This window comes from Helianthus annuus, chromosome 12, assembly GCF_002127325.2.
Source record: "Helianthus annuus cultivar XRQ/B chromosome 12, HanXRQr2.0-SUNRISE, whole genome shotgun sequence".
Taxonomy (NCBI): Eukaryota; Viridiplantae; Streptophyta; class Magnoliopsida; order Asterales; family Asteraceae; genus Helianthus; species Helianthus annuus.
This window is the reverse complement of record NC_035444.2, coordinates 23,052,614-23,063,638: the sequence shown is the minus strand read 5'-3', so window position 1 is coordinate 23,063,638 and position 11,025 is coordinate 23,052,614. Positions and strand designations below refer to the sequence as shown.

General features: G+C 35.3%; 1 protein-coding gene across 2 annotated transcripts; it reads right to left on the bottom strand.

Annotated features, from left to right (window-relative positions):
• Positions 1-323: 323 nt before the first annotated feature.
• LOC110894387 (serine/threonine-protein kinase 25) lies at positions 324-10,002 on the bottom strand. 2 transcript variants are annotated; one of them, XM_022141618.2, is made up of 18 exons: positions 9,270-10,002; positions 7,728-7,816; positions 7,533-7,640; positions 7,107-7,214; positions 6,429-6,519; positions 6,292-6,344; positions 6,077-6,139; positions 5,840-5,884; positions 5,714-5,749; positions 4,865-4,920; positions 4,710-4,791; positions 2,885-3,016; positions 2,682-2,808; positions 2,383-2,518; positions 2,066-2,213; positions 1,697-1,894; positions 954-1,039; positions 324-732 (listed from the first exon to the last, which is right to left on the bottom strand). In XM_022141618.2, exons 1-18 carry the CDS (start codon positions 9,937-9,939, stop codon positions 633-635), a joined length of 2,328 nt encoding a protein of 775 aa, XP_021997310.1. In that variant the 5' UTR covers positions 9,940-10,002; the 3' UTR covers positions 324-632. The 2 variants fall into 2 exon arrangements, with proteins under 2 accessions (XP_021997310.1, XP_021997311.1); XM_022141619.2 differs by having other exon boundaries at positions 9,293-9,530.
• Positions 10,003-11,025: the final 1,023 nt, after the last annotated feature.

The following is an 11,025-nucleotide window of genomic DNA, read 5'->3' as shown; positions in this document are numbered from 1 at the left end:
TTATAAGTGTGTTTTGAACCCATGTATAACATTTCTGAATATTTGTGATGGTAAAGACACCCAATGGCTTAACTTATAACTATATTTCTCACACATGTGTATACTTGAAAACCAAGATTTTCACTGTGTATGATTCGAGTATAACTCATGTATAGCTTTGAAATCATGAATTTCACATTTTTGAATCAAATGATATTTGTCATTAGAAAACTATGATTTTCAATATGTTGACAATGAGAACAATCAATTCTCAAATTATGGTTAAATTGGATAGGGTGATAATATAGTCATGAGGATGGATGGCACACATGATAAACCAAAGATGAAATCTTAACATTCCGCTGCAAGCAAAAAGTTTGTAATGACATAAAGCTTGGACCTAAAACTCAAATAGTTAGTCGCGAGACCCTTGGTCAAAACAACGAATCTACAACACATGTGACAACAAATCGTCCTAGACGCACAATAGACAACTTGGAGAACCAAGCCCGAAGAGCTTGCGTAAGACTAGAAACAACTTTCTTATGTAAGCACTAAGCACAAATGAGATGGATCAACAATACAATACAATACTACAGAGTGGTGGGTTAAGCAAAACATTTAAAATAAATACACTACACATACCTGTTCTGTTATAACCGTAATATGGTTCGAAGGGTATCGCAAAGGTTCTGAATGGTTTGTTGTTCCTGAGTTGCTTGTACTTCCTGCAGTGGCATCTCTTCATAACACCTGCCACATCAGCACATGACTCGAATATCATGTATCAAAATATATTTGGACTGGCATTTGTGCACCAAAAACGAGAGGTCGCAAAATGGGCGGGTCAAACGAGTAACTTTTTGGTCCGGGTCAAGTTGACCCAAAACACCATTTGTCCAAAAATATATAAGTTTGTCATGTGTAATTACAGAAGTTTGCGAATGTTCGAGTGTAACAGTAGAAATGCTTACATTTTATGATATGATAAAGCCTGTGCAAGATTCATCAATGTTGGACTTGAAGTGAGTCTTTCATATACACTTGGAGGAAGAGGCAGCTGCAATACATTATAAGTTAAATGCGAATTATTATCTATTACGAATGGCAATTTTATTATCCGACCTGTTTAATTATAAACTGGCCGATTGTTATATAACGGTCTAAATTAAAAGGGTTGGATGACTTAGTTAAGTTAAATAGATCCAAATTCCAAAGTCTAAATCATATTCACATAATATGATTAATAAATAAAAATAAAAATGTCTACTGATAATTTCATTTGCATAATATCGTATTTACCCGACAAAAACTCATATAAATCAAATATACCCAGTTTCAAATTTAGGACATTAATACCCTTTCATACTCCTCTGAGTCCTCTCCCCCAATTAAAAAAGATCCATTTTACTCCCACAGATTATGTGTTATGGGACATTTAGGGTTTAGGACAGAAGGGAAAGGGTATAATGGACATTTTATAAATTAAAATATTTAAAATTTGATAAATACGAAATTTTAAATGTTGTAAATGGCCATATTTGAATGTTTTTTTTGTCGGGTGAATATGATATTATGAAACTTTTTAGGGGGATACATGAAACTTATATAAATTTTAAACACACTAATGGTTTATAAATTAAAATTTTAAACAAAATATGTTTCAGAGTAAACCCAGGCCGACCCAACTCGACCCATACGGAAAACTACCGATTACCTCATTTTGTCTTCGGCCCTTCTTAGATTGTGCGTCGCTAGTGAAAAGCTCTTGCAATGCTTCTACAGCTACATTTCCAACATTATCCACATGTTGACTTCCAAGCACATTCTCAGACAACAATGCGATAGGAGATATATCAGTTGCCCTCAAAAACGGAATAGGTACTGTGTTGCCAGCTGCATATATGGACCATAGCTACAAAGGCACAATAAACAAAAATGAGTGTAACAGAAGTTGTTAGACTGACTAAACAGAAAAACACCAAAACGGTACATGTAAACGAGTAAGGGAACACATTTTCATTCACCACTAAATAACTTCCTAGTTCATGTGTATTGAGAAAAAGAACAATGTTTAAAAGTTTACCTTGTCTAATGCTTTGCGATTAACACCTTCATTCTTAGTTGTGCCACTGATGACACTGTTGCCACCACTAGCTTGTGCTGTCTGTTGAGTAGTTGGTGATTCAGTAGTACGAAATGTATCTGCAGATGCGCCGACTTTCTTGGTCAACCTGAGAGAAAACTTATACTTCAATTTTTATGAAAGATTTCTTATAAATCATTAAGAAAGGTTGATACTAATAAATAGAAAACATATTTATTTAATTACACATTTACACTCAACATGGTTTTCTACTAAACGAGTACTTACGAAAAGAATTTTTACAGCAAAGAAAGTACCATGGACTAACTGAATCTTCTCCCGGGTCAACTGTTGATAAACTTTGACCACGTACTGATGAGGATGTAGTATCCTTCGCAGCTGGAACCGGTGTTTTGACAGCTGTCTTATGAATTACGACACTTCCAAAATCACCTGGTACAAACACTTTCAAAAATTAGTCTTTCTTAGAGTTAGTCTATACTAAATTACGGGCTTCATATATTTGATATTTAACAACAAAATGGTGTTTTGGGTATATGTGATATTTTCGAGTTTATAGTAGGGGTATATATGAAATCTTATACGGCATTAATACCTTCTACAGCCTCTTCCGGACCACCGGCTTTTACTGTATCACCCACAACAGGTACTCCATTAGGCACTTGATGAGGCTTAGATGGAACAGTATCTCCAAAGTCTTCATTCTTTTTTGCTCCAAGTGCCTACATTATATAACCCAAAGTACAAGTTGAGATACACACACACACAAAAATTACATATATAGTTGTACTTGCATACCCCGTATCCTGGTACGGTCTCTGGAGGAGTGTTTTCTGCTTCCCGTGCCATGTCAGCCCTATTTTGTTTTGCCTTCTCAAGCTTAGGTACCATTGCAGAAGCTCCGATTTTGCATTTTTCTATGAATTTATGCTGTTTCAAGTGAAAAGAGCATAAACAGTTGACTTGATCTGTACGTATGAAAAAATTTACCCATACATCCTAGACCAGAATACATTATACACATCATCATCATCATACTCAGTAAATCTCACCAATAGCAAAACTAAGGTAGGGTCTGAGGAGGGTAAGATGTAGACAACCTTACCTCTACCCCATAGGAATAGAGAGGCTGCAGTGAGACCCCCGGCTTGATAGTAGTTTTGTATCAAGCCTTGGACATAAGGCACATAACACTCAGCAATCAGGACAAAGGCCGATTAGTGCATGTACCTTTTGTCTTTCGGTTATCAACGCCACACATGATGCATGATTAACAGTCCGCCGCTTTTAACGTTATTTTCACAAAATTTAGTAAAATAACGTTTAAATTAGTGCAATTTCACTTTTGCCCCCAGAGGGCCCACACATATATACATTATATGCGGGCGTAGAATTCATTATACACATGCAGATACCAAATTTTTGGTGAAAATATTATGAAAGCTAAATAGCATTTCAAATGAATGTTACTGATCTGGTTAGACCATGGCCTAACTCAAAGCAGTTGGTCTAAATACGTAATTAAACCAAAAAAGATCATACTTTACAGTCTATATATCCCAGTAGATGATATAAAAACTAAAACAAATCATATTATACGTAGGACATAGTGAAAAAACATAACATAACTAGTACTTACCAAACAAGAAACACGTATATATCATACTAGAAGGGTGCCCGCGCAATGCGGCGGGGAACAGAAACACTGCCAGGGGTGTGCACAGTTTGGTTAGTTTCGGTTATTAGCCTCAACCGAAACCGAAGTCATTGGTTGATCTATTTTATTAACGAATTGGTTTTCGGTTATACAATTCAGTTTATTTGGTTAGATTGTGGGTTTTCGGTTTGGTTGGCTTTATTTTGGTTAATAACTAAGCCAAAATTGGGCTATATTATTGATTGAAATTACATAAAATGGGGGTATAAATACATGAAATGTAAAACATGAAATATATGAAAATATGAATGGTTCGGTTTGGTTGATTCCGGTTAACGAAAGGTAGAAAAAAAGCAGATAACCAATTTTCGGTTAATAAGTTTTTGGTTTCGACTGTTTTCGGTTAACGGTTCAGTTATTGCTTACCCAGAGACATTGTTAATCACGTAACATATCAATTTTTGTAAAGTTAAAAAGAACTATAGCAATACTCAAATTAAAGCGAAGAAAATGCTCATTTTTATGATGCAATTTTTTTAAAAAACATCAACATATAAAAAAGTTATAGCCTTTTAAAAATCGTTGGGTAGTTAGTTTAAAATAAGGGAGCAAAAGTGTAATTATTAACATATGCATTAAGTGTTGTAACTTAAGCAATCATACTTGTATTACTTAAAAAATAAGAAGTCCTTGTGAATGTATTATAATATAGTATAGATATAATTTAGAAACACGTTAAGTCATGAAAAAAATAGACAAAAGTGTAAATCATAAACCACAGGGTTTGAGTTTCCCTTTAAAAAACCTAAAAAATGTCAAGTGACCTATATTTATACAGCCATTAGCCCAAAAAGTGTGAAGATGAAGGATAAATTCATTAGATTGTGTTACAGCTAAAATGTGGGTCTAAGAAAATCATAGTTACAATAACGTGAAACTTGAAGCTACTCTTAACATATTACATACCTTTAGCAGCTCAGATGCAGTGGGGCGTATACGAGGGTCTTTTGTAAGACATTTTGCAATGAAATCATGGAACACAAGAGACCTGGAACGTGAGTTATGTGAGCTAAATGCATTCTAAACATACAAATGATATTAATCAAGAGACAAGAACAAACCATTTCTCTTTATCTTCAAGCATTGGAGCTGGTTCGATGGAGATCATAAACAACACCTATTACAAGTATCAAGCATGTTAGTCTTCTGAAATTGAGTCACTGAATATTTTAAACACCAGAAATATGAATACAAAAATAAAATAAAATAAAATAAAAAGAATAGAGAAGAAATAGAAAGATGCATGATCACATGACATACGAGTACAGAAGATATTGACCAGAAATAAAAAGTTAAATCTTCATGTCAATTGTTGAAAGGAGAGAACCTGATTCAGATAATAGGTAGAATGTTGAACTACATATTTCTATTTTTCATGCCTGTTAACGGGCATTTCCCAACATCATTACATATAGAATAACTTCCTATAGGCTACAAAACGGTCGGTTTGAACACAAAAGACTGGATGACATTTAAAGCTATAGTCAACTGACATAACAAAATTTTAAATAGGATTCTTACAGCTAATTTCATTGTTGGCTAGTATAATAAAAAATAAAAGTAAGAATGGTATATAATAACACATATGGCATATAGGGTAAATTGCGATATGGGCAAGTGTCACAGACATGTAATGTGTTTAAGAGAAGAAAATCAGAAATACAACAGCCATGAAATTTTAGAAAAAGAGCATATGAGCTAGCAATATATAATATGCAATCAATGACATCATGAATTGAAGGAAATACAGGGACCAACAAACCTACAATTAATAGCTTTTATAAACATGGAAAGAAAGTGAATGCACTTAACAATCAAACTTCCATGTTATTTAAAGAGAAATAGTTATAAGCGTTCCTTTTTAAGTTTCAAAAGTGTCACACGAGCACATTGCGTAAATACACACTCACCCTCATTGGATGCACATTTGATCTTGGAGGAAGGCCCTGAAAGATGTAATATTATGAGACTTTAAAAAAACAACTTGCATTGCTTGAATTTATTTTTACTTTTTGGAAAAGGATCAGTAGATATACCTCAGCCATTTCAATTGCAGACACCCCAAGCGCCCACACATCTACCTGGGGAAAGAAAGTACATTATACACAAGTTCGTTCGAATGAGAACATTCTTCACAGCAACAGAAAAAAAATCAATCAACATCTTATCAACTTTAACTGTCTTTAAGTGAGAATATAAGATATAGAATATAGTTCTCTCCCTTTTTTTATTTACCACAACATGTCATGTTAGCCATAAAATGTTCATTTTACCTTTCCATCATATCGGCTCTCCTGAATAACCTCTGGAGCCATCCAGTGGGGGGTACCAATAAACTGAAAATAAAATATGAATAAACTAATTATAGAAACACGAACACAATACAGTTATTACGGACTGAAGAAAATCATCATTTATGTGCAAAATAAATTAGTGGATCATGGATCATGAAAAACCATCAGAGTGAATGATAACTGAAGGGCTATACCGTATTCCGTTTGGACATCGTCCTTGTCAGCTGTGCAGCAACACCAAAATCACCTGTTTATGTTGTAAAAAGAATTTACCATGTATTTTGATATGAGTAATTTATGGAATATTTTCTAATTAAAAGTGACAACTCACCCAACTTGACCTCTCCTTGTTCGGTCAGCAAGATATTACCACCCTTAATATCGCGATGCACCTTGAAAATTGAGTGCAAATAGGATAAACCCTACATCAAAGGCAACAGAGGGTCAGAGGTAACTAAAATATATGGCCCCTTAAGAGATTTTGTTAGAGCTTCTAGATCTGTTCTTTTTTCTTTCTATAACCTACTTATTCACAAAATATAAGGCATAGCTTCAGACTAGAACTAATATATGACAAAAAGATATCCTCATGCTGTTACATGAGGACTAGTAGTGGAAGATTTAACCCATTTACACATGAATTGGTCAACTCGGGTTCAATATTATCTCAAATGGATCAAATCAAAAAGTTTAGCTAAAGAAATAATGGGTCAAACGAGTTAACCAAAATCGCTTTATTTAAAGATTGTGAATTTGTGATTATTGTTTTAGTAATATTTTTTTGTAATCATAATTTGCCCGTTCATATATACTTATTAAAAATAATAAAAAGGAAGGTCAATCCAATCCGCGCCGGCCTGTTTTGACAAGTACTAAAACAGCCCATTTCAAACAGGCCTGTTTTGATCAGTACTAATACAGCCCAATTCAAACAGGCCTATTTTGACCAGCTACCCAACCCATCTGGCCACCTCTAATGATCAGTCGGTTGACTCGGTTCTAAGTGTACCTTTAATGCTTCTTTACATATATATGCTATTTGGGGCTCCTCTAAAGCCTCATCGGTAACATTCATCAAATCAGCAACACTTCCTCCACCACAATACTCCATTACAATCTGCCAACAAATTGAAATCCAACAAGATGTTTGAACCATCATCAAATATAAAAGGGAGAGAAAGAGCACAACTACAGCTTTCCACATGGAAAATCAAAAAAAAAAAAAAAAAAAAAAAAAAAAAAAAAAAAAAAAAAAAAAAAAACTAGTTTTGATATATAGAGACCTAATATGGTTGATATAATCAATGTCATGTGAATATAGTAGATGTGGGAATGCACTGTAAACAACTACCTTTCTACCACATTACATAAATAGATTATAAAATCAATACAATCATTGTGGTAAAGCTAGAAGTAAATTAAAGAGTTTTCATACCCAGAGGTACTCCTCACCCTGATAGCTTCCTAGATAACGAACAACATTAGGATGGCTACATTGCTGCAACATCTCTATTTCACCACGAATTTCTTCATACCCTTCTTCCTGACATATAAACAAAACATCAAAAGAAATTTGAGAAGTCAATCACCCAATCGAACTCAAGATAGACAAAATGCAACTGTAGCATACCCCTTCAGATAATGATATCACTTTGATTGCAACCATTTCTGAAGTTTGCAAATCACGAGCTTTGTAAACAGACCCATAAGAACCTTTTCCTGTCATTACCCAAAGAATACTTTTAGTAACTTTGTTCTACACAGATAGAAATGATACAAGACCGCCAAGAGACTAATCTCTAGACCTTTTAATACCTAGATTATAAAGAGCATTGAGTGAAACAGATTGATGATGACTGCAGGGTAGGACAAATAGTAGGTTCATCATGGTTTTAGTTAGCTTACATCCAATTACGACAAGATTATTATCTTAATAATAGCTAAAAAGCCCATTTGCTGTTAGGATAACTACTCATTATTATACTTACTATTAGGATACTTTTGGATGATTTCCCAATTACTACTCAAATGATGGCTGCCGGGGTTCATAAGCCCAATTACTACTAAGATGATGACTGTTAGAGTGTTAGTGTTTACCTTTATCATTAATTCTTAGTATCATCAACACCTATCTCTACTTTCAGTCTTGGTTAGATATAGGGAGCTAATACAAGTAGGGTCCGTGGCTTGAGATGTCTGAACCGACAGAAGCTTTGATGCCCTATATTGCTCGAGCTTTGCTATGTAAGGTAATTCACAGACCCACATACTAGATATATACTAGTCTTGATTGCATGCTTAACAGTGTTTATTAGAAGCTTGCCCAGCCTTAACTATAAGTTCGTAACATTTGCATATTACAATAGCGCACATATGATGCAAACAAGTCAGAGCCCAATGAGCAATGGCTCAAAAGCAAACAACTTATGCCAAGTTTAAGGGGACTAGGGGTGGTTCACTAGTGATAGAATTTATCACTCACAAGCACCAATCAAGTTTCGCCATGTCATTGACCATTTTTCCATCACTCACAAGCATTTTTAGTGGGGGTGGTCATCACTCATCACCACACCCAACAATTTCCCCCAACCAACAAATACCCTCACAAAACAAAACATTAACGCGTGATGGAGATAACGAAAACCGGATTGCGTTAATGTATAACGCGTTTTAGTTTGTACCGGCGGTCGAGGAAAACGCGTTATAAACATTCACGTTATACTATCACGGGACCACCCCGTGAGCTCTAATGGTTGGAAGCTTCCAATATAACAAAGAAATTTGAATGTTTTTTACCCAAATAAAACAGAGTTTGAGCACAGAATCCTTTTAACAGCCGAGCATAAAGCACTAATACTAATACAATCTTAAGATATCCTTTTTCTTCTAATGTTTGCATAGAAAAAGTCCGGTTTCGAGATCCATAAATCCTCACAATTTCTTCTGTGAAACCAGAACTGCTCGTGGTATCAAACTCTACAAACTGTTATCCTATTTATCCTACTAGTGAAACTAGACAACTATACAATCTTATTCTCTTAACTTAGTTCGGTAAGCTGCTATATATAACCCGAGCTCAAGTACATCATCAAATGTCAATAACTGAATTACAAAAACCACAACTCACATAACAACATAACTAGAAAACCAATTCATAGAAAGAATAATATACCAAGCTCATGAAGCAATTCATACTTAGTAGACGGATCTTCTCTAGTAACACTATCCGCAATCGAACCGGACGACATTTTACTCGTCTGCTGCCGTGAACACCCTCCGTCATCCACCGAACTCCCTGTACCACTCCCCTTCCTCCTCCCAAATCCCTCACCTACCGCCTGCATACTCGCCACCGCCCTACTCATTGTCGACATTCCACCACCACCACTACTCCGCCGCACAACCGTCCCGGACACTGACTCGCTTTCTCTCTCCTCCGATCTCACCACAAACGTTCCAAATCCAGCACCGTCATCATCTTCATCATCCTCATCTTCCTCTTCATCTCGCCGATACGTCGATTGAACTCTTCTCCGGTCAGTTTTCACAATCATCGTGCCGGAGATGCTTTCGCCGTCGTCGTCGGAATCTACAGCGGCTCCGAAGTCCTTCGGAAGGTGTTTGAGGAGCGCAGGTAGTGATTCATCGTCGTTTGGATCGTCATCGTCTTTACAGAGCATTGTGGCGTAAATATCTCCTGCATCTGAGTTTTTAGGGTTTTTTTGGGGTTGATTGTTGTTGTTTTCGTCTTCGTCGTCGTCACTGTGGACTACGAACGTTGAGTAGAGGTCTGATTTTGTCGGTTTTTTGGTATTCCGGCGAGATGACGGTGAGAAATCCATATCTCCGGCGAGTGTGTGTGTGTTCGTCGGAGTTTAAACGGTTATGGTCAATACAGTCTGTTCAACGTGAAGAGGGGTTATAATTTGTATTTTTGGTCCTTTGACTTTTGTAAGTTGGCTCATACAGTCTTGCAAAGATGAATCTATTAAATTAGAGTTAACTGCCTCTGTAGAAGTTTGGAACTTTAGCTCCAATGGTGTAAATTCCCAAATTTAAGATTCAAAATCATAGAATATCATCGTATGACATTATGTGGATATTGGTATTTTCATAAACTTGTTAATTAATTTTGGGCAAATTGGATTTTAATAATCCGAACGAGTTCTTTTTGGCGGATAATAATCCCAACTCAATTAATTACCCACAATAATCTAAACTCGTCCATTTGGTTTGTAAAATAGTTCGTCGTTAAAAAACCATAATGGAGTTAAGTTTTTTTCCAAATTACAAACCGATGTTTTCGGGCTTTTAATCAGAACGAGGATACGAGTCGATTAATGTAAAACTTACCTCGAAACAGTGCTCTAAACGACTTGATTGTTGTAAATTAGAAGTTCAAACACCCGAATTGAAGCACCGTTTTCGTCATTTAGAGCACTGTTTCGAGGTAAGTTTTACATCAATAGACTCGTATCCTCGTTCTGATTAAAAACCCGAAAACATCGGTTTGTAATTTGGACAAAAACTTAACTCCGTTATGTTTTTTTAACGACGGACTATCTTATAAACAAAATGAAAGAGTTCGGATTATTGTAGCTAATTAACTAGTTGAGTTGAGATTATTATCGGCCAAAAACAGTCGACTCGGATTATTAAAATCCAATTTGCCATAATTCTGAGCCCTGCTTGATATCATAATTATGTCATGTAACACCTAAAACCTTATTATTATTTTTATTTCTTTTTACAATATATAGTAATTTAAACTATTAAAGCACCTAAATGCTTATTTTTTTTTAAATAAATAGTATATCAAATGTTTCAAGTTGCTACAAATGAACTAAAGGAATAAGTCTGCATTATAAAGCCTTTACAATATTAAAGGAATGCAAAACACATCATGTGCACTAGATAACCTCTATAAT